This window comes from Mesocricetus auratus, unplaced genomic scaffold, assembly GCF_017639785.1.
Source record: "Mesocricetus auratus isolate SY011 unplaced genomic scaffold, BCM_Maur_2.0 Super-Scaffold_100007, whole genome shotgun sequence".
NCBI classification, from domain to species: Eukaryota; Metazoa; Chordata; class Mammalia; order Rodentia; family Cricetidae; genus Mesocricetus; species Mesocricetus auratus.
In genome coordinates this window covers 26,639,410-26,667,385 of record NW_024429191.1, presented here as the reverse complement: position 1 = coordinate 26,667,385, position 27,976 = coordinate 26,639,410, and the positions used below count along the sequence as shown (strand labels likewise).

At 42.2% G+C, this 27,976-nt stretch overlaps 1 protein-coding gene across 1 annotated transcript; it reads right to left on the bottom strand.

Moving 5' to 3' along the window:
• Nucleotides 1–4: 4 nt before the first annotated feature.
• Nucleotides 5–27,969, bottom strand: LOC101838220 (T-cell immunoglobulin and mucin domain-containing protein 4). Its single transcript, XM_013114756.3, has 9 exons — nucleotides 27,888–27,969; nucleotides 23,746–24,087; nucleotides 21,533–21,787; nucleotides 19,908–19,976; nucleotides 19,561–19,614; nucleotides 7,211–7,257; nucleotides 4,999–5,086; nucleotides 2,031–2,070; nucleotides 5–1,005 (listed from the first exon to the last, which is right to left on the bottom strand). The coding sequence occupies exons 1-9, from the start codon at nucleotides 27,943–27,945 to the stop codon at nucleotides 921–923; spliced, it is 1,038 nt and encodes a 345-aa protein (XP_012970210.1). The 5' UTR covers nucleotides 27,946–27,969; the 3' UTR covers nucleotides 5–920.
• Between the last annotated feature and the right edge of the window lie 7 nt (nucleotides 27,970–27,976).

Sequence of the window (27,976 nt, the reverse complement as noted above, 5' to 3'; positions counted from 1 at the left end):
TACCTTCTCATTCAATAGCTCTTTGCTTTTATTTCTCTCTCAGGGTTCCTCATACTAGTAATTATTACAGTTTTAAGACAAATCTGTTCTTCCTGGGCTGCAATTACAATGAATTATACTTAGAGGAATTTACTTGGACAGCTTCCGTCTGTACAAAAATCCTTGTTATCTGATACCCTCGCTCTGATGGGCACTTGGCAGCTTCCAAAATTTAATTTCTCTGGCGAGAGTTCAGACGGCATTATGCTCATCTTTTAAGACACTCAGATATGAAAAGAAATTCATATCATAAAAAATTAGGAGTTTTAGAAGCAAGTCAAACTTTTGATGTGATTGCATGGTATTACCTGCATCCCGAATAAAGCATTAGGATGTTCATGCTATATCCAGCACGGGCACTGAACTCAGAAAGCTGGCAGAAAAATGGAGACACAGGCATGTGTAAGAGGAAAGCAACTGAGGTAGGAAAGGGACCTGAACTTGTGTCTCAGAAGAAAGGCAACTTAGATACCAGGAAGCAGCCAGACAGATTAAATGAGTGCTGTGTAAATGGAGTTCAACCACCAACAGGCAGATGCTATCTGCAAAAAGAATATTTTTTGCTTAGAGTATTTTTAACTCCCTCTACTGTTGGGTGGCTGAAGGGACTCCCACCACTGTGGCAATGAGTTCACTATCACTGACAGTAACAAGCCCAGTGGAGAAGGATCCCCTAGCCACAAATCTGCAGAGATGACTAAAGCACTAGGCAGGGAAGATGTGTATCTAAAGTACCTTCGTGTGGGAAGATAAAATGAGGCTGGACCCATAGCATCAGTGGAAAAAAAGTGATGCTTTAAAAGAAAATTGCAATGTCCCCAAACTTATTTTGACAATTCAAATATCATCCCCCATGCTTAATCCTAAGAAAAGGTGGAAAATTAGAGAGTAAAGATTCCGTCTTCATCATCCCTTCCATGTGACATGTCATTGAGGACACTTTTACAATCTTCAATGTTGTCTGGCCTGTAAAGAGAGGAAAAGGCTGATTAAAAAACAGAAGCCGGGCGGTGGTGACACATGCCTCTTAATCCCAGCACTTGGGAGGCAGAGGCAAGCAGATCTCTGTGAGTTCGAGACTAGACTGGTCTACAAGAGCTAGTTCCAGGACAGCCTCCAAAGCCACAGAGAAAACCCATCTCAAGAAATAAAAACAAACAAACAAACAAAAACAGAAAAAAACAAGGGTTAAGGGTGCTCCATCCGGCCCAAGCCTCCTATTTTACAAATGGAAAAACTGAGGCTATGGAGCTCAGAGGACTTTTGCCAGCCTGTTACAATAAAGAGAATACCACTTGCTTTCATTATAAAATCATGACCTAAATGCATTGATATCCCAAGGAATCCCCAGCTTTGAACTCTGAGTTCAGGGCCTCAGATCCCCCCACCTAATAATGTGCCATTGCTAATAAATGTTATGGTGCTGATGCAATTAATTATTGAAACGATTTACACCAAATCATTTCATTTATTTCACACTAAAAGCTATAAATAGAACAGATATTCAAAATCTGATCCCACAGACTCTTCACACACTCTTAAAAAATAAAAGCAAGTAATGACACATGCTGGTCTACGGGACAAAGGAACCAAGTCCCAGGAATAATGTTCCAAACATGTTACCTAATTTCCATATTGCTAACCCTCTTCTCAGTGACTCCATTCAAACAATGTGCTTTTAAAACGAGCCACTCAGTGCTTAAAGAGCTTCAAGCAGAGAATACTGTGACATGCATCATCTTTCGCATGCTATACTTCCATTAACGCTCCCTGCTTTCCTCAGTCCTATTTGGACACACGTGTAATGTTAACTGAGACAGAGGTTAATGTGAGTTAAAACTCCACAGCCTTTTCTGCCTCTAATGCAGTGTCTCTCCAGCCCTGTGTTTAATCAGAACATAAGCACAAGTCATTAAACCACTGAGTAGTATCTAATCATGTGTAGCAGCCTGTATAATCATCGCAACAATCGGCCATGCAAGATGAATTACCTCTTGTGTCTCTGCAAACAATTGGCTTCTGTGACTCTCCCTGAAAAGACAAGGCTGGGATGTGAGCAGAGGTGCTTTGTGGACTGCTGGGAGAAGCCCACCCCTCCCAAATAGACCAGCATCGGCAGGGACAGCTTGCTGCTTCCGACCTTCAGTGCAAATGTTGATCTCAAAGCCACTCCTGCATTGTGGCTATGGTGATGTTATACTTTAAATACATTTTCATTTAAAAATGTTTTTTTCATAAAACATATTTTGATCGTTTCTTTTCTTCCCCCAACTCCTCCCAGATCCTCCTCACCTCCCTAGCCATCCAACTTCATATTCATATTCTCTCCCCTGCCCTGTCTCTGTCTCTCTTTCTCTGTCCCCCTCCCTTCCTCCCTCCCTCCTTTTCTCCCTCCCTCCCTTCCTCCTTCTCTCCCCCTCTCTGTCAAAACATTAAAAATAAAGCTTAAACACAATAACAAAACTGAAAAGCAAAACAGACATATTAAAAGAAAGAAAACCAATATGTAATCAGACAAGAAATATAAAATAGAAAGTACACACACAAAAGAGAGAAAGATAGATAGGGAAGAAAGAAAGAAACAAAGAAAGAAAAGCATGGAATTCATTTTGTGTTGGGCAGCTGTTCCTGGGCATCGGGCCTGTCTTAGACTGTGGTTGATATATCCAGTGATACTCCATTGGAGAAAGCTGATTTTCCCAGCAGGTATCAATTGCAAAAGCTCTGGGTTAAGAATGGGACTTAATTTCTACTCCCATTCTCAGTGCTGGGATTTTCGTCCAACTTGAATCTGGATAGGCTCTGTGTACACTGACACAGTCCCTGTGACTTCATATGTATTAGGTCTGTTGAGTCTGAAAGACTCTGTTTCAGAGTCACCCACCACCTCTGGCTCTTGTAATCTTCCTGCCTCCTCTTCCAAATAGAGCCCTGAGCCCTGAGAGATGGGGTTTGTAGCCATCCCTCTTGGGGCCAAGTCCTCCAAAGTCTGTCACTCTCTGCACATTGTCCAGTTGCTCTCTTTGTTATTTCCCATCTACTGCATGAAGGATAAGGGTTGAACAATGCTCTTCTCTAAGGGTATAAGAAGATATTGCGGCCGGGCGTTGGTGGCGCACGCCTTTAATCCCAGCACTCGGGAGGCGGAGGCAGGCGGATCTCTGTGAGTTCGAGACCAGCCTGGACTACCAAGCGAGTTCCGGGACAGCCTCCAAAGCCACAGAGAAACCCTGTCTCGAAAAAAACAAACAAACAAAAAAAGATATTGCATTTTTGGGTTATTTAGTACCCCACATTACAAGGGCTCACCTGACTTTGTGTGTGTGCGTGCATGTCTGTGAATATACATACATGTGCAGGCTTGTATGTGCATGTGGACACCTGTACACATCTAGGTACATGCACTTGGAAGCTAGACCTCAACTTTTTTGTTCCTCAGGCACTGCCCACCTTGCTCTCGAGAGAAAGAGTCTGTTCCTGGCCCAGACTTTGCTGATGAGCTAGGCTGACTGGCTAGAGAGCCTCAGAGATCCATCTACCTGTGCCAGCCTCCCCAGCACTGGGATTACAAGCAGGTGCTACAATGCTTGGCCTTTTTGCATGGGTTCTGAGAATCAAACTCAGGTCCTCATGCTTGAGTGGCAAGAACTTTACTGATTAACCTATATCCCCAGCACCTCATTTAGGTTTAAACATACTTTTATGAGATATACCAAGAATCATTCAAAACAGCAGCTATGGCTTCATGTAAGTGTTAATAGCAAGTGTAGGAAGTTCTGGATAGTTTCTGCAGTACTCTCCGAGGACAGGTTCAATGGTGAATCATCTCATCTTATGGCTGACAGCTATGAAGCACTAATTTTCCTCTGTTTTATAACAGTACTGGGTGCTGTGTGCCTGTACATTGTATGAAAACTATAATTTTTATTTCATAGCTCCTTTTTGCAGGATTTATAGTTTTCTTTTTGATGTGGGGAAGATATAAATCATAGGTCAACTTCAGAATTTTATGAAAGCATTGGATCCTGTTCCCTGAAAAAAATTAGATATGAACACATGAACATATTTGCAAACCATTTCCAAGACTTCTCTCTCCCGAAAGCCATCTGTGGTCCCTAAGAAAATCTGTTCACAGTGTTACTTACTCCTGTGATACTCCTTGAAAATATAAGACAGGAGTCCAGGGGTGTTTTGAACTGTAAGAAAGGAATACTGGGCTAGAAAGATGGGTTGATGGTTAGTAGCACAGGATATTCATCCAGAGGACCCACGTTCAACTCCCAGCATAGACATGGCAGTTCTCAATGGTCTGTAACTCCAGTTCCAAGGGATCTGATGCCCTCTTCTGATTTCCATGGGTACCAGGCACACATGTGGTATATAGACATATATGCAGGTAAAACACCCCCACATATAAAATAAGTAAATAATCAATTTTACAAAGAGAATAACTGGGCAGTGATAGCACATCCCTTTATTCCAGTACTCAGGAGGCAGAGGCAGGAGGATCTCTGAGTTAAAGGCCAGCCTGGTCTACAGAGTGAGTTCCAGAACAACAGTCAGGGCTACAAAGAGAAACCCTGTCTCAAAAGAATTGAGGCGGTGGGGGGGGAGCAACCATACTTTCAACACAAGTCAATAATAAAAACAAAACAAATTAGGCACAACTTATGTGTGGTATCTGCGTCCTATCAATGAATGTGTACTTTGTCTCATCTTTTTCATTATCAAAGTGTCAACTTTACCATGAGGACAATACACAAAGCCATTTGGTGGTGATGAATTTACCTGTCAACCCCATGGCTGGGGTGAGGACAGTGAGAGAACTGATTCTTTCGGGGGATAAAAGGAAAGAGGAGGAAGCAGAAACATCCCTCCTCTCTTGACACTATAGCTCTGCAGCCCACCTGCAAATGTCCATCCCTGCAGGTCTATTATATCTGGCCCTGCCCACCTTACCTCGAAGAAGAAATACCAGAAACAGTGACACCATCAGCACAAACCCCACGCAGCAAGCAATGATCAAGATGTTGGTCTGTCTGTTGCTCTGTCAAGATAAAGGTAAAGTGATTGGTCCCCCACTGCTGAATGCTATCATCTCTGGAGGGTACCACGGGACACCTCTTACCCCAAGAATGCCTTCCAGTCACCAAAGATGTCATTACAGCTCATGATATTCTGCCTGATGTGTCTCCAAGTCAAAACAAACTCAAAGTTCTAAATAAGGTGCAACTTTCCCATTAAAAACCCAAAACATTTTTATCCCCATATTTGTCTACATCTTAGATATCAGGCATCTTGGGCTATTGCGCTCAGACATTAGGAAATTGAAAAAATAATAACTATGTTGTGAGCTGTGTTTTCCATTGTCAAGTCTCTTTGTTGGGCACAGCTTAAAGCCTTTTAGCTTTCCCTGTGTACTTCTTTTCATGGCTGACTCAAGCTTCTAAACAACAAAATAAAAGGGAAGACAAAACTCAGTTTCAAATTTTCTGTCAGGGTGGTTCTGAAAGTATGGTCTGGGAGCCTAACACATCAAAATGTTTCCAGGAGACTTGATTGGTCCCTTTCATCATTGTTCTCTCATGAGCACTGCAGGGCCATTTCCCAAGGTATGTGATGTCACAAGGCAGCTTCACTCATTGCTCATCACACAGAACATGAGAGCAGGCATGAGTATCATCTCTGTCTCCTTATGATGGTTCATCTTGGGAACTTCATCGCAGTGAAGTTGGAGATTTGAGAAGCACGCCTCCGGGTGTGTCCATGAGAATGTTTCCAAACAGGATTAACTAAGCTGGGAAAACTTACCCTGACTGGGGAGCTAGATGAGGAAGGGGGAAAGAAGCCAAGAGCACACATGTTCTCTCTTCCCTCTCTCTTTCTCCCTCTCCCCCACCCCTCTGCTCTTGGCTGTCACGATATGAGCTGTTCCACTCCATCATGTTCCCTATGCCATAATGAAAGGAAACATTGAGCAAAATGATGTTCTCATCCTCTGGGTTGTTTCTTTTTGGTATACTGGCAGGGCAATAACAATGACAAAGCCAAGTGTCTTCATTTTTTTTCCTGGTCCTGTGATAAATGATCTTTAAGAAGCAGCTTAAGGGAGAAAGGGTTTCTTCTGGCTCACAGTTAAACAGCAAGGATATCAAGGCAGCCAAAGCCTGAAGCAGCTGCATCACATCCACACTCCAGAAGGAGAAAACATTTCTTTCTGCTCCCTTATACAGCCCAGGACTATAATAGGTGATGACACCACCTCAGTTGACATAATGAATATAATGCCTGGCAGGCAAGACCTGTCTCACAAGTGATTCTGCACTCTGCCAACTTAACAATTCATATCATGCACCACAGTAACTAAATGCCACAGTTAAGCCCTACAAATGAGATTTGCCAAAGTGTGACTACTATCTTCCCCACTGATTTCATTTTCACTTGGAAAGATACTGTTAGCTTTTTTAAAAAACATATGCGATTTGTGTGGCTACCTAGTGAGTTTGCTATCTTTGGTTTAAAAATAGTACATATTTAAAAAATATCAGTGTAAACTTTTAGGAATTTAAAGGGCTGTTACACTGAGTCAGGCATTCAGTCATCTTATGAGGACACACCCACTTCCCTTGGGTAAGCTCAACTCCTTCCTTCCTTCCTTCCTCCCTCCCTTCCTTCCTTCCTCTCTCATTCTCCAATACACAGAAGACAAGAATCAGCCAGAAACAGAAGCGAAGACACAACTGTCTCCAAGGAAGGACTGCCTTCACAGATATCTGTGGTGCCTAATGTTTTTTCTTAAAGCCACTTTAGCCATTTTTGCAATAAGCACAAATAAAAGAAAGCCTCAATAAACAAGAGCAATGGTGGAGGCAGGTGCTGGCACCGTAGCTGCATCAATAGCACTGAGCTTCACACAAGGGGCATGTAATGATTTTTGCATGGTTTTGTAAATATTTTTCTTTTTGCTTTCAGAGCATCTGTGTGTGTTGAAGTAACAATCGATAGAATTCTATGAAGAGTACAAGTTTACAAATCTTTGACCACCTCATAATAGTTACTATGCATTTGCCATTTAGCAATATTCTATTCCCCCAAATTCATCCATGAAAACTTCTACTGGCAATTTCTAAAATCGAAGTCAAATGCTTCCAGTACTTCATAGATCTTTTACCTGATATGATTTGGCCTTTCTCCACAAAGGATTGATTGTCTTTAATTCTGGGGAGGCAAAGAGCAGAATATAGTTACACTTGCTGTGGTAGAATTAAAAGTACCTACTGAAATAGGTCTCCAAAGCCACCTGCTAAGCCAGATGACATATTCAATTCTGCAGCACCATCCTCCTGTTTGTGTAAGTGGTCTATGCAGATTTGCTTTGACATGGCCCTAGACTCAAACATCCACTGCTCTCCAGCATGACCCCCGAGGGACAGAACATCTGCACTTGGCAGATGGCTCAAACGTGACCCAGAGAAGAAGCATTTGACTTCAGTTCTCTTTTTTTGTAATTATTACAACTTTTCTTTAAAAAAGAGCTTTATTTTTATCTTATGTGTATGTGTGAATACCTTCATGCATGTACGTGTATATCTGTGTCTGGAAGCCATGGCCAGAAGGCATCAGATCCCCTAGAATTGGAGTTCCAGGCCATTTTGAGCTGCCTGGTACGGGTTCTGAAAACTAAACCTGGGTCTTCTGCAAGAGCAGCGAGTCATCTCTCCAACCCCTAAACATATTAAAAGTTGCACTTTATTTAGTGTGTATGCAGTTGGGAGGAGGGGAGGTGTGCACATGCACACATGCTAACCTGCTTGCTTGAGTACTCAGGTACATGTGAAAGGCAGGGGATGACATGTGGGAATCATTTCTCTCCTTTCACCAAGTTGGTCCTGACTTTCCAACTCAGGTTGGCTTGACGACAAGTACTTTTACCCATAAATCATTTCGACAGACCTTGCTCTGATTGTTCTAGATGCCTGAGCCGTGCATTCAAAATTCTTATCCAGCAAGGAAAGCTACCTGTCTCTCAGTTAGCAAATATTTATTAAGAATTTATTATCAGCCACTCCTTTAGCTATACTGTAGACCTCTTGGAACTTACCACATAATGCATAAAAATCAAACTTCCATAGCAACATATTGGTCAGTAATGAATCCTATAGCCAACAATGGGACCATGAGCTACAATGGAGTCAAAAGAATCTATCATCTAATATGTCTTAGCCAGCATAATGTCACTGCAAAATGCATTGTTCACTTTGCTGCTGCTGCTGCTGCTGTAAATGTACCGCACCACCAATTGGTGAGTATACAGCAAAGGCAATTTTGTACTTGATAACAGATGGCTGCCATGGACTATTCACTGTCTTATACCTTTTATCATTAGAATATAGGCTTTCTACTTAGAAAATATATTTATGCTAGAACAACACACTCTGTTTCTCTAACAGCAGCCTCATATATCTATCTTGTGCTTACCATCATGTGTTTGATATCCTGTTTTCTTTCTCACAGACTATACTGTGTTGTGTGTGTATGCACATGTGCACATGCATGTGTACACATGCATATACATACCACATATACATATATATATCATCTATGTACCATGTGCCATGTATATGTACACATGATGTGTACACATATCATGTAACTGAGGCATGCAGTAAGCTATACCATTTAGGAATCTGGAAGTCCACTCTGTGATGGTCTTACAAGTGTCACCTCACTTTAAGATACCTCATCATTAAGCAATGTGGAAGGTTGACTTGAAACAACTGTAAAAAATACATGAAGAATGAGTGCAGGATATCCCAGGGTGAATCAAGAAGATGTGAACTGTTCTGAAGAGTCAGGAAAGCTTCTGTAAAAAGAGACATTGAAGCTGAAACAAAAAATTCATAACCAATAGCGGAGGCCCAAGGGAACTTTCCTCAGGGAATTCTAAGCACCAACTGATTAAAATGCCAAGATGACTGCACCATAGACTTTACGTCCCTTAGGACATCGATAATATGCCAAAGGTCAGAGGCCAGAAGCTAGAAGATTGTGTTAGCCTACCAGACCAATGACAATGATGGGTATTCACAGACTGCTGGGGAAGGAAGGCCTACGCAAGACACGCAGCTCAAGGGTCAAGGGTCAACAATGTGTCTATGAGAACACACCCTACAGACAGAGTCCCTATCTGCCTGTGCAACATGACCTAGCACATACTTGGTATTCAATAACTGTTTGTCAAATTGACAGCTAAGAGGAGGTATGACTGTGCAAAAACGAACTGGGCAAGGAATGGCAATGGGGTGTTTCACCCGATAGAACACAATCGGCCAAACCATAAAGACAGAAAACAGTATGGTGCCCAGGCTGGCATGTAGACAACAGTGAGGATGGAGCATGCCGGACTGGAGTAGTCAGAGATTGATTACCTGGTGTGCAGGACCCAGCTATGGAGGGCTTTATTTTAACTCCACTGGGTTCTCAGGCCATTAAAAGTCACAGAGATGTTTGTGCTGGGTGGGGCCTAATCAGGACAAGGAAATAGCCCAGGGGGACCTCATCTGATTCTGGGTCTGAAGTCCTGTGCTGGTAGGCAGAAAAGGTAAGAGACGGGTTACAAAAATGTTTGATGGAGGATTGGAAAAATTTAATATGGACATTAAATATGGGCTACAGAGAAGTAAGAGCCTTAAGTAACTCCAAATTCCCACTGGAGACACACGGCTACTAGCTATTGACGAAGACTCTGAAGAGGGAAGGACAGAGGTGGGTTTTTGAGGGAGACGGGTTTAAGACACAGTCAGAGGCACTGTATTTACTATACCAATAGGACACACACACACCTTGTAAGTACCATCACTTAGCTGATCTACCTGAATCTGAATCAATTTTGTAAAAAGAGTACAGTCAGAGATACTGTGCTCTTGGGGAATCATCAATATCCAGCAAGCAGTTCAAGTCTTTGGAATGCATATCCTGTGAGAAAAGGGGGAAATCCTGACAAATATCAGGAATAGAAGGTGAGCTGAGGATGTAGAAGAGGGGAAAAAAAACAAGAAAACAGGAAAAACCAACAGGAAGACTAAAAAGTAAAAGCAGTGCAGAAGTCAGAGCAGAGAAGAACATCCAAGAACACAGTAAGACACATAAAAAAAGCAGAGAGCAGTGAGATGGCTGAGTGATAAGGAAATCTACTCTGCAAGCATGAGGACCAGAGCTCAAATCTCCAGGACATTGCTGTAACCCCCAGGATTGGAGATCTGACAACTAGCTGGCCAACCAGGCAGCCTGGCAGAACCAGTGGGCTTCCTGTCAAGTGAGGGACCCTGTCTCAAGGCAACAAAATGGGGAGCAAAAGAATAGCAGCCATCCTCCAGTTTTGTTCCCCACATACACAAGTGTACAGGTACTTAAACCCATGTAGTCACGTGTGTGTCCACAGAAAACATGGAGACGGGGACCTGAATATTAAAGTACTCAGTCTAAAAAAATCACTGAAATCGATCACTTGTGTCCTCCTACCCGAATCCCCAGCTTTCCAACACTTGAGACCAAAGGAGAAAGGTTTGTAGCACTCATAATTAGTGTCACAGAGCTTATTAGTTCTTTGGTGAAACTGGGTTGTTGAATTCCAGGGAGCACAAGAATACAAGGAGGAGAGTTAGAGTGTTGTCACCCCCCTATGACTGACTATAGCTGCTGTTTGTTTTTTGTTACTCTCTCCCATGGCTGGAAACTGCAGGTAAGAATTCAAAACTCCTACCTTTGTTCTGCAAAATCCTATTTTACTGTAATCATCCATGATGGATCAGTTTGAAATTGAGGGCATCATACAGAAAGCCAGCCTGGGTCAATTTTATCAGAGCTAATCTGTTTTAAATTGGAATGGTCTAGCATAAGAGACACTTTGCAAACATCAGCGCTGGGGCATAATACCAAACAGCACCCTCTGACTCCCCCCCCCCCCCCACACACACTTTCATAAAATGTGAGAGGCCACATGGGATGTATTGCAAAGGCCACTGTGTTATTCAGGAAACAGCAACAGGATACAGATCAGCAGTTGCTTTCTGCCCTGTGAAATGTAGCCATGTCAGCCATCTGGGATGGAGCTGGTGTCAGATCCAAAAGAATCTCTATTTCCCCAAATTCCAAAAGACAGGAGGGACAAATGTCTATCTGTGGTGCCTGTTAGCATACCAAAGTGCGTGCTGGCCTCCTTTAGTATCAAGGTATTACTTTTTCAATTTTCTGCCCATGACTGACTCTGTTTCTTGATTACTATGGGAATGTAGGTAACTATTTGAATCACTTTTTCTTTCTGTATATATTCAAGTGGATCCCTGGATCACAAGCTATTCTATTTTTAGTCTTTAAGGAATATCTATAGCATTTTCCATGATGGATGCATAGTTACTGACCCCCACCAACAGTATGTTAGAGCTTTGATCCCAGCTGATGTGAGGTAAGATTTCACTGGGTCTGGATCTGTGTTTCCTTGAATAGTAATGAACATTTTCCCCATACTTGTGGAAATGGATAGATACATCTTTAAGAAGTGTATAAACAGATAACTCTGTATTTGTTATTGAGTTATTTGAGTTCCTTTGACTTTAGATGCCAATCTGTCATTGCATAATAGTGGGTCAAAGTTTTCTTCCATTTGTTTTCTTTGTTGTACACAAGCTTTTTAGTTTGGTGTCAAATGACCTGGTTGTGAGGCAGGGATGTGTGCCTTTAATCACTGGCTCTTCTTTCTGATCAAAATAATTACTGTGATGACTCACAGGCTAAATACTGAGCAAGAGCTTGCTGGAATGCCAATTCTTTCATGTGTATTGTCTCCTAAGAGGTAGTTCAAGGCCAAGATACAATTTTGGAAGTTGGTGCTAATAAGACACTTACCCAATACTTATTATATACCAGAACTGGACTCAGGGCTCTCATGCATTGTTTCATTGTAAGGCATTGTCTAGGTCCACAGGGAAGATTTGATTGTTCTGTCTATTATGTAGAAGAAACAGGTTTGGAAAGATTAAGAAATTTATCGGTTTGAAGCATAGGCCTTTTTGATTCTTTGGACTTGGACTTTAAAACATTTTATTGTATTGCATATGAGACAGAGGTGGGGACTAAACAAAGTCCCTGTTGGGTCACCTACAGATATTGTGAGATGAAGACTAGATGGCGTTGAAGAGAATAATGAAGAAAGGCAAAGGTAAGACTCCCTCTTTCTCTCTCACATCAAGAAAATAACATTTGGGAGAGAAGAAAATCTAGCCAAGGAGGCAGAGAAAAAGTTGCTAAAACTTGAGTGGATTCCAGAGGGCACAAGATCAGACTCGGTGTTATGGAACATATGGGGCACAACCTGTGCCCCACCAAGCCAGGATCAGTTCATCCACCCTCCCTCAGAAGCCAATTTCAGGAGCCAAATTAATACCAAGAAGCAGAAAATAAGACCACATTTAAGAAGACAGACAGAGAAACGTGAAGACTCCTCCCATCTCAAGTTCATCTTCAGGTTTTAATCTAAGGCAAGAAATAAGCATAACTAAGTCTAGGTGTGGTCCCTGCCCTCCATTGTCTCAGATCACCCGAGTCATCCCTAAAAAGTCAACCGGCAAAGGTGAACTGCTCAGTGTAGGTGCTAGGTCCTCTGGAAGAGCAGAAAATGTTCTTAGGCCCCAGTGAACCTTTTCATACTCTTTCCAGAAAACAAAAGCAACAGCAACAAAACCAGAACAAGATGGATGATTGCTATTGATACATAAGCCTGTCCAAACCCCCAAAGTATGGGACCCCTTTAACTAAAGTGACCATGAGTTACTAGTTGTTTTGTTTTATTTTGCTTTAAGACAGGGTCTCATATTTCTAAGGCTGGCCTTGAACTCACTATGTAGCTAAGAATTACCTGAACTTCATGCTGTCCCTACTTTCTGAGTATTGAGATTGTAAGAATAAATCCCAACATCCAGTATACCTGGCAATGGAGACTGAGCCCAGGGTCTTTGTGCATACTAGTCAAACATTCTACCAGTTGAACTACAACCTCAGTCTCAACTTACTTGCTTTTACACACCCTTTGTCATTTAGAGTAGTAACTAAAGATAATATTGCCTATTTTCACGTGCCTAAAACAAATGTAGAAGTATAAGATGAAGATATGAAATTCTACCTCTAGCCATGCCTTCCTCTGAGAATCCTTTGACCTAAGGAAAACAAACTCACTTTAAAATATGAAATTTGTCTGGCATTACCAAGAAAGTTACAGTAAGAAAAGGAAAAAGAAGAAATATTTTCCTCAGCACCCTTACCATGCTTTGCCAACACTTGGCCTCTGGAGCCAAGAATAGGCAAGCAAAAATCACGAGCAAAGAAAGATGTGCTGCTACCAGAACAGTGTTTGCTGTTGCCAGTTGTACTAGACTGACCTCGCACTTCTCAATCTATCTGAGCACACAATACTTTGACTTCTTCTGGTGATAGGTGTATGTTGAGATCAAGCTGGGCCCTGTTCTGATTTATTTTGGATTGTGTAAAATGTATTTTTCATCCCGTGTCATGCCCTGAGAGACAACACTTTACAAGCAGCATTTGACTCAGTCATGCAGGCTAACTCCGTACCTCATGCAAGTAAACAGCACAAAGTGTCCAAGGCAACTCATGAGGCCCAGACAGATTAATAACTAAAGGTTGGGGCACTGCACAATAAACTTATCAAAGCAGATTAGACCCATTAAAATCATATCAGAAAATAAAACAGGCTTGAGAACTTACTGAACATACCAGATATGACAAGTGCAATGTCCTCCCTGAACCTATAAACAGGACATTTAACATTATAATGGTAATGGCTCCACGAACCCATCATCTAGCCCTTTGTAACCATTCTGTAACACACACACACACACATGTAAATATGTTTGTTGTGTGATGATATATAATGTGTGAACTGAGAGTTAATGTTAGTGCTTAAAATTAAAATAAAAGGACTTACAACCAGCCAATTCTCATGGGAATTCAGGAGCATTTGGCAAACTACAGCTAACAAAACACATTTATCTTGTGAATCTGTTATCCAATAAATTCTGACATTGTGGAAGGATGCTGTCATCTATGTTTCTGACATAATACACTAACAACAGAATAAAGATTCATTTGGGGGCTGAGAGAATAATAAAATTAAACATTAGAAATGAATACAATATCCTACCCACAAGAAAACTCTGTTAAGGAAAAAATGGCAGCCAGACCCAGAGGAAAAGGTCAATCCTAAGTGATGGGGGGAAGGGGACAGTCTGGAAAGCACTTGTCTTCCAAATGCAAGGACCTTCGATCCCCAGCACCTGTGTAAAAAGGAATACATGATGATGGCATGGATGATGGATGATGGATGATGGCATGTGCTTATAGTCCCAGCACTGGGAGGCAGAGACAGGAGGACCCCTGAGGCTCATTAGCCAACAGTTTAGTTCACTTGGTGATCTCCAGGCCAATGAGAGACCCTGTCTCAAAAAGAGGAGGATGGTAGACTTGAAGATGACATCTGAGCTGTGGTTATCATCATACACAGGCACACCCCCCCATAGGAATATACACACACACTTGTATGCTCACATTCTCTCTCACAGGCAGACATTACAAAGGTTTTGTTTTGGTTTGTTTCTTTTTTGTTTTAAGACCAACCCCCATTACGATCAGTTTTCCACTATTCTAACAAATAGTACTCCTCTATGCTACTTTCCAATCTTGTGTTCGTAGACCTATGGCTAAAAAAGAAGATCCCTGAAATGTGGCCAGAAGTCTCAGCTCTCTGTTAATGTAGCTGTCTGATGTTGGGCAAGCCCTAGTATATGTCACCTAGCAAGAGCATGGAGGCGAGAATGTGTCATCCTGGGTAAGGCTTCTTCCACTAAAGACCAAACACTTGGAAATTAGAGAACACAGAACTAGAAGATGTATGTACACAGAATTGCCTTACAAGGTAAATTGCAGAAATCTAGAGGTCCTTGAAGAGAAGACTGAACTGCAGATCCTTTGTAAAGCCATGAATTAGTTTCCTCTCCTCAGCTGTTAAGTGGAGCCTCCACAGACTGAGAAATACAAAAAAACTACAAAGCAAACAGGAGGCAACAGGGGACTAAAGATGCCCCACCCCACCCCCAGCAATGACACCAGTGATTGACAGGTCTACAAAGCTGTCTAGAAAGGAGGCTGGGAAAGCTTTCAAAACCTCACTCTCCCTGATGGTGGAGAATTACTACTGTTAGATTTGAAAGGCTTCTGAAACCTCCCAGAATTTGTAATTTTGTCGTTCATCTGCTATTCCCCTAATGTGATTAGCAGTTTTAAAAATATCATAAAACTAAAAAATATCTATGTTCTTAGCAAAAGCCGATGTAAATGGCCTCTTATTACATACCCTCTGCATCAGCCTAAAAGGGAAGGTTGTGGCAGAGATGTAAAGAATCAAGGAAAAAGGGATCCTTCATGATGACTATCATAATTACACACTAGCATTTCTCTTGCATTTCCATTCTTAACAGCCCTGATATAAGCACCACTATCATCTACATTTTATATTTTGAGGAAACTGTGATTTAGAAAAGGACAAAGAAAGGAATTCACATGAAATTATTAAAAATGAAAATAAATCAGCATGAAATGGTGATATAACCATGTGTCAATAGACTCCCATAGAACTCTTTTAATCCCTACTGGAGGCTATTCAGAAAGCTGTGAGGAGCACTGGGGAAAGGGATGGAGGAATCTGCAAAGGCATGACTAGGGACCATTTCTGCTATGAGGTACAAAGTGTTGGAGAATCCTGCAACAGCTACATCTGAGAGGCAAAGGAAACTTACATGCAGCCTTCTTCAGAGGGTTTATTGTTGTTTGGTTGTATTCACAGGTGAATTGTAATTACTAACCGTTTGAAGCAGTGCAGGAGTTTCGGAGAGTTGAATGTGGCAGATGAAGTTATTCATCTCTTGCAGATAGTAAGCAGAGAGACAAAGAGGTGAGAGGCGGGATACCCCCAAAGACCTGATCCTGCCACGTACTTCCTCCAGCTACTTCTCATTGCTCAAAATTTCCAGAACCTATACTCACTTAATGTAGGTGATAATGGTGTGACTGGAACAATATATGAAGCCACTGGAAGTAGGTTCAAGATCTAACACTAATGCACAAACTGAATAGAGGAGTCCATTCTATATGAAGAGATACCTTGCTCAGTCTAGACACAGGGGTGTGAGGGGTAGAGAGGTGCCTTGGTCCTGCTCAACAAGATGATGAGATAGACCTAGTAGACTTCCTAGGGGAAGCCTTACCTTCTCTGAGGAGCAGATGAGAGATGTGGGGGGAGAGGTGGGAGGGGGAACTGGGATTGAAATATAAAAAAATAAATTAATAAAAAATGCAAAAAAAATTTCCAGAACCTTCCAAACTAGCATCACCAGGAGCTGGGAGACAGTCTTTCTGTTAAAAATGTACTTCCTGCTTTTCCAGAGTCCCAGTTCTCAGAATGCAAATGGGATGGCTTTGCATTCCTATAACTCCAGCTCCAGGGGAACCCACATAACCCCCCCCTCTCTCTCACACACACACACACACTCACACGGACGCGGACACACAGGCACAGACACAGACACTTGTAAATAAAACAGCATCAGTAGCTGGGAATACAGCTCCCTCACACATGAGCTTTTGGAGAGCCTCCAAACACTTGATATTCAATATAACACAAATAGCAAATAAGAGATAACTATTAGAGATGGACTTCCAGGACAGGGAATCTGAGAGTTGTGTGGTCTCAGGACATTTAGACCCCGAATTCCTATCAAAGAGATCCTAAATGAAGTCATCCATGAAAATACCTTAGTGTTGAACCAGCACTTAATATGTCCCTCTTACAACATAGTCCTCTTTCACAGTATAGCCCACAGACAAGGCAGCGAGAATTCTGTTTGCTGGGATTTGGCTATGAAGAAGTCAAATGACAATTGTCAGGGACAGTATTGTAAAGAAAACATCAGAGGACATCTTGATCTCTTGTAATTCAATATAAACTAGTTTAAGATTTGGATGGAATGATAGGTAATAGTCTTGTGAACAACTCTGCCTGTCTTCCATCACATTTCTCCTTCCTGCATTCTCTTTGACTTGAAAACAGCACCCACCTTTAACCTAATCCATGAATAAAGAATGACTAATCTTGACAGCTAACCTCCCCTACGTTGTCAGCTTCTAGTCCAGATTTCTATCCACCCCCACCATGAGTTGGTACAAGTCAGAGCTTCTTAACATCAGAACCCCCTCACCTCTCCTCTCGATTTATAGTCCTACATTAAGACCCATCAGCTCCCTTCCACTCAGGACTGTCTGTCCCCTCCTCCGAAACCATCTTCTGAGCCTCCAGGAGTGATGCCACATTGCCTCCTCCACACAGTTGGAGGATAGAAGTTCTCTCTAATAAACACAAAGGCGCTCTGACTCTGTTCATGAGAACAAGAGACGAACACGATGACATGTTCTTGGGGGACTGAAAGAACAAAGAGAACAAATGGCTGTATCAAGTATAGGGAGGATATGGAGAAGCAGATAATCTGTGGGAGGAAAACCAAGTTGCCTCAGCCTTTTCCAAGGACAATTTTGCAATAGCTATTAAATTTAATAGTGCACATTTTTCAACATAGCATCTCTGCTTCATTGCCAGCTCTCCTAAAGAAATACTTGCATAAATACTTCAGGAAGTACTCGGGCTGAAGGAAGTGCACAGTTACACTGGGTATAATAGTAAAACCTGGGCAACTGAAGTGCCAGTCAACAGGTAGTGAAATAGCACAAAGCAGCTTAATGTGACAAGGCAGATCTCTACACAGAATGAGAAAGGAAACGGTCTGATGTACAAAGGAAGTGAATAAAACCAGATGCAAAGCCTTCATGTGGCATTAGCGGATCTTTTTAAAAAAGACATACACAAGGAAAAGGAACAAATGAGAACTAGCAAGTAACAATGGCAGTCAAGTTTACAGAGTGTGAGGCAGGAAGAGGCTGAAAGGCTGCATTCTGTTTTACAGGTTTCAGAACTGGTGTAGCACTGTGGAGGAGAGGGTAATCATGACAGAAATGAATAGAAACAAGCAAAGAGTAGGGACAACTTGCCCAGTCCAACAGAAAATCTTCATAAGGACCCTTTGTAAAAAAAAAAAAACTGTATCTAGTAGAGCCGGTGTGGTAGCCCACACTTTAATCCCAGCACTTGGACGTTAGAGGCAGATAGATCTCTGTGAGTTGGAGGGCAGCCTGGTCTACAGAGAGAACTCTAGGCCAACCAGGAGTACACAGAGAAATCTTGTCTCAAAAAATCAAACAAGCAAACAAATGGATCTTGTAGGGCTGGGCAGATAGCTCAGCAGCTGAGAGCATTTGCTGGTCTTTCAGAGAGGACTTGAACTCAGTTTCCAGCCCCCACACTCCTGGCTCACAAACTCCTGAAATTGCAGCTTCAAGGGATCCAATGCTTCCATGAGCACCCACACATGTATGTCATTCATTCACACAAACACATACACATACGTGTAAATCAATATAAATCTCATGTGGGCCAGTGAGAAGACTTAGTGGGTAAAGGCCTTTACAGCACAAACTTGATGAGTGCAACTCCCCAGAACCCAGATAAAGGTGGAAGAAGAGAAATGACTCCACGACGTTGGCCTCTGACCTTTGTGTGCATGCCATGGCACACATGTCACTATTCACAATAATAAAAATAGCAAGTAAAAAAATTTTAATTAATGCATAGAGTATAAGAATGTACAGTTTTTGTCCCAGGTTAGTTTTTGGTTTTTTTTTTTGTTTTGTTTTGTTTTTTCTGGATGGACATATAGCAGGGCTTTGTGGGAAACAGAAAGAAATAAAAAATCAATTAAGAGAGCTCAAATAATGGGTTTTGTACCAGTTACAAACAAGTTTATGCCATCAATACTGGAGATAAATTTTATAAGGTTACTCTCAATAGGAAAATACACATATAAATAAGGCAATAGTACAAAATTATCTATAATTAAAAAAACAAAAGAACCCCCCAAAATTATCTAGAATGTTCTAACTAGTAATATAGATTATGTCAGGAGAAGGGGCTGCGATTAAGGATAAAATGTGTAAGGGAATTTTGTTTCACATAGTTCTGTCTCCCTTCACAAAAGCACATGGTTTAAAATAAATAAATGGCAGGTTAACAAATGGAAAGGAGATTTGTTTACTACTATCCCTGGCTTCTAGTCAGAAATTGAGGAAAAAGAAGGGCCACAAGAGAGGGGCCTGAGAAAGCAAAGGCAAGAGTGTTTCACTTTCCTCCTGTCTAGCTAGAGGATGTGGGAGACAACCACAGTGGAACCAAAATAGCTGATTCCAAGAGCCACAGACAGACACCAGAGTGTTCCCAGGGCCAGAGGCAAACCACTCAAAAAGCAGAGAGACCTCTCTGACCTCGATGCTGAGATGTCTCACACTCACCCGTTTCCTGTGTCATCTGCTGTGAAGTTGATGGAAGAATCCAAGCTTCGGACCCTTGGAAAAACAGAGAATGAAGTCCTCCTAAATTTGCAGCCAGAAGTGTAATAGTAAATATGACAGAGGTGTCATGTGCAGGCCTCCAAACTCCATGGATTAAAGGGCGTTATCTCCCTCCTCCCACTTGACCTACCCTCCTCCCTGCAACCACACACTGTCCTGATGCCAATGTGCTCCAGGTGGACATGCTGACACAAAGGACTGGGTCACTGCTGGATCACTTTTCTTCAGCATTTGTATCTCCCCAGCCCAAGGTGGAAGGGAAGACACAAGCAGTATGTTCTGCATACCTGTGGGTATGAGCAAGGCTGCGCCTGCAGACGTTGTCACCCCGCTGGATGAAGAAACAGTTTCCGATTCTGCAGGAAAAAAATTTTTCTTAAGCTGCTAAAAAAAAAATAGCATCAACAGTGTGGTGGGTGATGGAATTCAGGACGATTTTTATTATCATCTTTGTTATTATTGACACATCTCCAGTTTTTAAAAACCTCAATAATTAGAGGTGATTTTAAAATTAAAAAAAACAGGTTATATTTTTTTGTTTCAAGATGATTATTAGATTGGGGAGATGACTCAGACAATGTAAAGTGCTTGCCACTCAAGCATGAGGACCTGTGTTTGGATCGCTGGTACTCATGTAAAAAGTTGGTCATACTGGTATGTGCCTGTAATCCCGGCAGGGGGAGCAGAAACAGGCAGACCCCTGGAACATGCTTCCCAGGTATTCCAGCTGAAAATGTGAGTCCCAGGTTCAGTGAGAGACCCTGTGTCAAGAAACAAGTTGAATAGTGATTGAGGGAGGCACTCAACCTCAACTTCTGGCACCTCCCCCCCCCGCACGTGCACACACACACACACACACACACACACACACACACACACACACACGATGATTGTTTTAAAATACAAAGGAACAAAAACATGCAAAATTAGATTAATTGAGAGCTCAAGGATTTTAGTGACTATTCAGAATACAATTGACCAATTCAATATTGGAAAGCTGTCTAAATTATCCAGGCCTTTTTGTAACAGCTGGATTGCCTGGAAAAGCAGTGAAGCTACCTCACAATGGTTTTCTGATATTTTTACTTCATAATCAGAAGCATTGTGGGAGCCTTACCAAGTCTCGGAGTAGGTCACCCAGAGTTACAAGATTCATGGTGAAGAAAAAATTCAGAACAAAATAGAAAGAAGTTAAGAAACAGGTATATAAGTGATTTCTGTTAAAGAATATATCTTACATCTTTTAAAAGGCTTTATTGACATATGTTAATTATACATAATGGATTTATTACATTTTGATATGTGCATATATTTTGATTATACTTACCCCATTACCTTGTCTTATGTCCTTCCCAATCTTGTTGATCCCCTTCCTCTTCTCTCTCTCTCTCTCTGCTCTCTCTGTGAGAGAGAGAGAGAGAGCAGAGAGAGAGAGAGAGAGAAACCCATTGCAACAATTAGAGATGTTTATGGGAGCATAGGTGATAGATCACTTACAGCTTCATGGGCAGTTTACCACTGGCTACACTACTGAAACAAGTGCCTCTTCCCAGCAACCATGAGCTAGGAAAGAGTGGGTATCATGAAACCCCTCCTCTTAAAAATTTAAGGCCACTAATTATCCATCTTACTTCAACAAATCTCAAACATTCAGACAGAATTTTATCCCTGAGGGGATAGGCCCAACTCTGAGTAGAATTTGGCCCAGGATAACCTTCAACATACAGATTTTGCAAGACTCATCAGAGGTCAAGTGGAGAACCCAAAATGCTGACTTTGCACAAATATAAAGGAAAAGAAACCCCCCACACACACACACACATGAGTGCACTGGGTTGCCCAAAGTAGAAGAATCCATTCCAAGGAAACTACATGTCTGACCAGCAGAGGAGACAGAATGGACAATTCTTACCTGCAGTGATGGCAGACCCCTTGGTGAAGATCTCAGTGGTTGTAAAACTTGTGGTTTCTTGCAAGAGTGAGCCAGGCATAGTGGAGGGGCACGTGGTTGCTGCTGTTGTGAGGACAGAGGTGGCCAGTGTCTGGGGTGGTATTGCAGTTGTGGGTTCAGGTGTGGTCATGACTGTCGTTGGAAACTCTGTGGTGGTAGCCACGTAAGGGGTGGTAGTTGGGCGAGTGGTTGTGGTTGGTCTTGTGGTTGTTGGGGCTGTAACCAACAAAAAACTGCATCTGGCACCAAGCAGAGATGGGGAGTAGGAAACACCACAAACACAACCCAAGACCTTTCCACTTCTGTTGGCCTTACTTGCTCCATTGGTCTGGACCAATTGCTACAGCTGTTTCTTGCCTACATTTCTGTACTTTCCGGTCTATTTGTCACACTCTAGCTACAGAAATCATATGTATGTATGTATGCATGTATGTATGTATATATATATGTATATATCTATGCATATATTTTTAAGCAGGAAATGACCCTGCATAAAACTCATCAGCCGTTCTCCTCTATCACGTTTAAAAAAACAAACCACTTAGAACTGCTTGTTGCCCTGTAAGATGCCACCTGTGCTTCTGTCATTTCAATCACACATTGCTGGAAGAGAACCTTCTCACTCTCCTCAGACAACTGTCCTGTCTGTATTTCTTTCACTGCAACCATGACCTTCTAGCTGCAGCAATGCCTGCAGCTGCTGTACCTCATCCTCATTCCAACTGCTGATCCCCTTCAGTAGGCTAGCCCTTACCGTGCTCTCAGATCTCATCTAAAAGTTCTCTTTTATGCAGTAGCAAGTCTTAACTACCATATGCCCTAATACTTGATCACAATGGCATCTATTGTATTTTTATAACTACACATTTATTTGCTTATTATTCTTAATGTCTACTTCTCATACCAAACTATCAGCACAAGGAAACCAGGCATTTGTTCTTGTTCTCTGCCATGAATCCAATACCTATCACAGTGTCTGGTTTTGTACAAATAAATCAATACATAGAAGTGAGCCCATAGCCAGGAGTCACAGAGCACACACACAGTCCTAATCCTTAGAAACCTGAGACAGGAGGATCTCCAGTTCAAGGTCAGCCTAGGCTATGTAGTGAGAATCTATCCCAACCATAAAGAAAGTAAGCCAGACCTGTGTATGTGACTTTGGGTGAGAATGAAGACTGCTATGTGATTGTGTCAACCTCTCTTGCTTCATTAACATAGATTTGGGGTTCATTATATGCAGTTTATTGTATGGCTCTCTCCCTCTCCAGAATATGCCAAGTTGTTTTAGGCTTTAATGAAGCAAAATGATAACATTTGTTCCACTCAACTTGGAATTGTTCCTGCAGAGTATTAAGGCCAGCAATATTTATAAACTAGTAACTAGCTAAGATACCATGTCAATAAAGAGATGACTCTTGTTGAACTAACATCAATACATTTCTCTTTCCTCTTTGATATCATAAAGTTGCTGTAAGAGTAAAATATGCAATTATGCACGGGAGATCACTAATTAAAATCATCCAGTTCCAAATTTAGGGCACATGAGAGCCATCTGAGAAGACCTATTTCCTAAAAATGCTTATTGTTCACAGACGTCAGCCATAAACTCCATGTGGCCTGTTCTACACAGCCCCAATCTTTAAGAGTACCTTCACATCCCAAATTTAACCCAAGGCATCTGATAGGAATGGAAAGAAGGAGGGCATGAAAACAGCCAGGGATTGGTGCCCAATGCCATGCCCATCCTCTCTCTGCCAGGAGTCACAAATCATCTGCTCATAGACTAAAACTGATCCATGGATACTATACAGTTAACATGGTAATTTTTTATTATCATGTGGAAATCAGTCAATACAAAAAAATATGATTCACATAATTGGGAGGCCCAAAAACATTGGACTGAATTTCTGTCCCCAGATAGATAGTACCTCCCGTCTTCCGTCCAACTCTTCCATTTATCAGCTGGATCCCCTCACTCATTTCTGTGGCTGTCCTGGCTGTGATCAATATGTGGATTTCCCTGCTCACACTCTGCGGCTCACCACTTGAAATCCAGCCCCTCCCCCGCCTTGCTCAAGTAAACCTTGCTTCTCCACCAGCACCCACTGAACTAATCTGATACCACAAACCACAGAGCTCTCTCTCGGGTTGAGCCCCATTGTTTCCATTACCTCTCCTCAGCTCCAGGTGCACAGTCTTCTTGACATCATTGAACCAGCCAGGCACCTCTATACGGCAGCAGTACACACCACTGTCACCTTGATTGGTGTTTGAGATGGTCAAGGACACCTCGCCCTGCCAGATATTCCCCCGAAGTGTGTATTTTAGCGACTTCCTGGAGGTAACTTTTCTTCCATCTGTGTGGATAAGCTCCTGGCTGCACTTGGAATTGGGACATGCGCCTTTGCCCCAGCACATGCTGTTGCGGCTCTGGGACCAGGATGAGTAACGACAAGGCAATGTCACTGATTGGCCCAAAAGCCCTATTACTTTATCCTCTGAGGCAGCTGGTGCTAAGGGGAGAACGAGAGAGCTGTTAGTTTTGCAGATCAAAATCTCCGGAATACACTTCACCATTTGTATACAAACAGAGGCTTCCAGGAAGACGAGGGAGGGTCCTTAGTTCCTTTAGCACAAATGTCAGTGTGCTTTCCTGTTCCCCTGGGCACCTAAGTCCATAAGTGTCCATCCCAAAAATTACTGACAGCTGGTCTGGAATCTCTAAACACATCTCCACGGAAAGACCTTTTCTCTCTCCTCTTGCTCTCGAGTGCCATTGAGTAAGACAACTCCCAAATGAAGAACTGCACCCTATAATCTCGGTCATATATTTCACCTAAAGCCACCCCGAACTATGCCAGCCCCAGCATCTCACTAAGCAGACATTGCATGCTGTTGATTGACTGTCTTTCATGGGTTACCCAGCCCAGACAGAATTCCGACAGGAAAGAAAGCTGCTGAGGTGGACTCCATTTTCCTACTCCATGTTCAGAAACGGAAGTGGGACTTGCTCACTCCGGATCATCTGTTTGCTGCTAGGTAATATGAAGTTAGGGAGAGTTCGTGAATATGCACTTCTTTACTGTTTTTAAATTTTATTAGTGTGTGTATTTGGGAGGGGTTGTATACATGCTACAATGAGTGTTTGCTGGTCAGAGAGTGTTTGTGAATTGGCTCCTTCCTTCCACAGTCACATTGGCTCTGGGGATTGAACAGAGGTCTTTAGGCGTTAGAACATTGGTTCTCAACCTGAGGGTCACAACCCCTTTTGAAGCCCCATATCACATATCCTGCATATGATATTTACATGACAATTCATAACAGTAGCAAAATTACAATTATGAAGTAGCAACAAAATGATTTTTGTGGTGGGGAGTCACTGTACCATGAGGAATTGTAGTAAAGGGTCACAGCTTTAGGAAGAACCATGAGAACCATGGCTCTAGTGCATATACCTAGAGCCATCTTGCTGACCCTAATTTATTTACCCACTGAGCCATCTTGTTTACCCTAACTTATTATACTTTTTAAATTTTGTTTAATAATTTCTCTCCTGCATATGTTGTATTTCTGATAAAAATCTAATTGTCTATTCTTTCTCCTCCAACCTCTCCCCAGTTGCCCCCACACCCTTCCAACATCATGTGCTCTCTTGTTTAAAAACCTAAGTATGTTCACATAGTGCTGCCAGTATGTACGTACATGTAGGGTCATCTATTAGAGCATGGATAGCCTCTCATGGGCCACAACCCTGTCCCTCTCCTGGCAGTCATCAATTGCCAACAGTTTTTTTACTAGGGGTGGTACTTGATGACTAGCTTAACAGTCATGCTATGATTTTGTTGGCTTGATCCTGTGTGGGTCTTATGCACACAGTCACAGATTCTGTTTCACTTATTTACTCTTTTTTTAAAAGATTTATGTGATTTCATTTAATGTGTATGAGTATTTTGCCTGTATGCTGCAAACATATTGCATGTGTGCCCAGTACCTTCGGTAACCAGATGAAAGGAAAGGACTGGCACTTGGCACAAAGATCAAAAGGGACTTATACTTTTTACTGTCTTTAAACTTTTTACCCAGAAGTTTCCATATTACTCACCTGATAAAACATTACTATAAAAAAAGGAAGCATGAAACTTAGTGTGGCCGAAAAATCCCCATTGGAGCAACACTGTGTGCGTCACTCTCCCCCAGTGTGTGTTTTGGGGTTCTTGAAAGAAAGCTACACATACATACACATATGTAAGTATGTGATAATACTAGACGGTAGTACTTTCCACAAAAGGAATGCCAAGGCTCATATGCCAAGAAATATAGAGAAATTAACCCTCGTGGAAGTCCTAACAGCTTCAGAATGAAGAACCACACACATTAAATACAGAAACAGGATGGTAATGGTTTCCTTCAACTATGGAAGTACCAGGGAGAAAAGAAATCACAGCAACCAAATCAGTTTCTCATGTGCATTCCCCAGATTACAGGTGTGTATGAATGCAACTTCCCAGCCACTGCCAGCCTGCTCCTTCTCCAGCTTTAGGTTCCTCCCCAATCCAAATGTCACTTTGCCAGCGTGAAGATGTCATGAACCACCTCTTCAGACATATCTACTTTTGATCCTTGAAAACTCTGAGTGGTGACGGTCTTCGCAGTTGACCATTTAAGTAAAGACAATAGATGGATAGATAGATAGATAGATAGATAGATAGATAGATAGATAGATAGATAAGCCAAGCATAGTGATACACACCTGTAATCCCTATTCTCAGTAGGTAGAGACAGGAGCCTTGCAAGCTGGAGGGAGCTCCTAATGCCTAGCAAGGCTTTATGTCAAAACTAAACAACACTGAAATAAGCAAACAAAAAGATCAGTTCACCAGGCACTGACTCCTTCAAACGAGGCTGGAACAACCTATCAGTCACTGTACAGCCACAGATAGGACATGAGGACATAAGCCCCAGCAATATTTCCTGTAGTTTTGCTATATAACAAAAGCTTCTTAGACCAGGTTACTTGTTATCCCAGTAACCAGGAGGGTGAGGCAGGAGAGTCCCAACTTGAAGTCCAATGTGGGTTACATTGTTAAACACTGTCTCAAATAAATGTAAGTATGTAAGTAATAAAGAAGTGCTCAGGCAAAATTTAAAGAGAAGATGTGAAAACAAAAAGGACTGCTTCCATTCCATGAATTACTTCTAGAATGTCTGTACTCCTGCCATCAAGTGCCAAGTTACAGGAGATGAAGCAGTCCTTACCCACCCCCTGGGTGGTACAGAGGACCTAGGGGTAGAGGCAGTAGAATGAACACTTAGTGTGGCGACAAGGTCTCTAACCCGGGAACCTCAAAGATAAGAACTCAGCAGAAACCCCTCAAACTGGAAACATGAGGTAAACAGAAAAAAAGCTTGAGTCTACTGGAGACCTGGCTTGACCTCCCTCAAGAATGAGAGAAAGAGGGGGAAGTGGAATGATGCAAGACATATTCACACTGTCACCAATAGTGACCGGGAGGGCTACAGCCCTAAGCGGAGTGGTTGCTGGGCACTTCAGGGTATTCATGCAAGCTGAATACCCTGTGTCATACAAAGCTTGCAAACAATGTGCCAAAGAGAAACCTCCCCTTAGCTGGGTACAGAAACACCTACCTGTAAACACTCAGGAGGCTGAGGCAGGGTAATTCTTGCCTTCTAAGCAGTCTGGGCTACACAGTGAGAGCCTACCTCAAAGAAACAAAAGCAAGGGCCAGGCATGGTGGGACACACATTTAACCCCAACACTTGGGGGGGGCAGGCAGAAACAGGTGGCTCTCTGTGTGTTTGAGGCCAGCCTGGTCTATATAGTGAGTTCTAGAACAGGCCCTACCTCAAAATATAAAAAGGGTGAGGCGGGGAGAAGAAAAGAAGAGAGAACCCATTTTGCAGCCCTATTGCTAGCAAAACAAAATAAAATAGAAAGCAAATAAAATCTCCTAAAAGCAAAGGGAACAATAAACTTTTTTTAAAAACTTAGCAGAACAAAGCCCCTGCCTCTTGCTTTGTAATGCCTGCAGATGGAATTTCTCACACGTTCGTTCGTCACCTTGTTTCTTCTACACCATCACTTAAACTGTTATTTCTAACCTAAGCACAGATTAACTCACCCCTGGGACTCCCAAATTAGTCTGTAGGGAAAAAAAAAAGATTCCCATGTATCAAGGCAAGGAAGACATCCTATAAATGTTCAAGTAAAGAAGGAGGCAGGCATTAGTGGAACCCCATTACCCTACAGGCTACCCTCCCCAGGGCATGAAAAGGAAGCCTCCAGCACACTTACTCAGATAAAGCCACCAGAGCTCCATCACCAGCCAGAGGAGGAGAAGCTCCCTGGACATTTTGACAGGAGTCTGTGTGTCTGTCAAAACC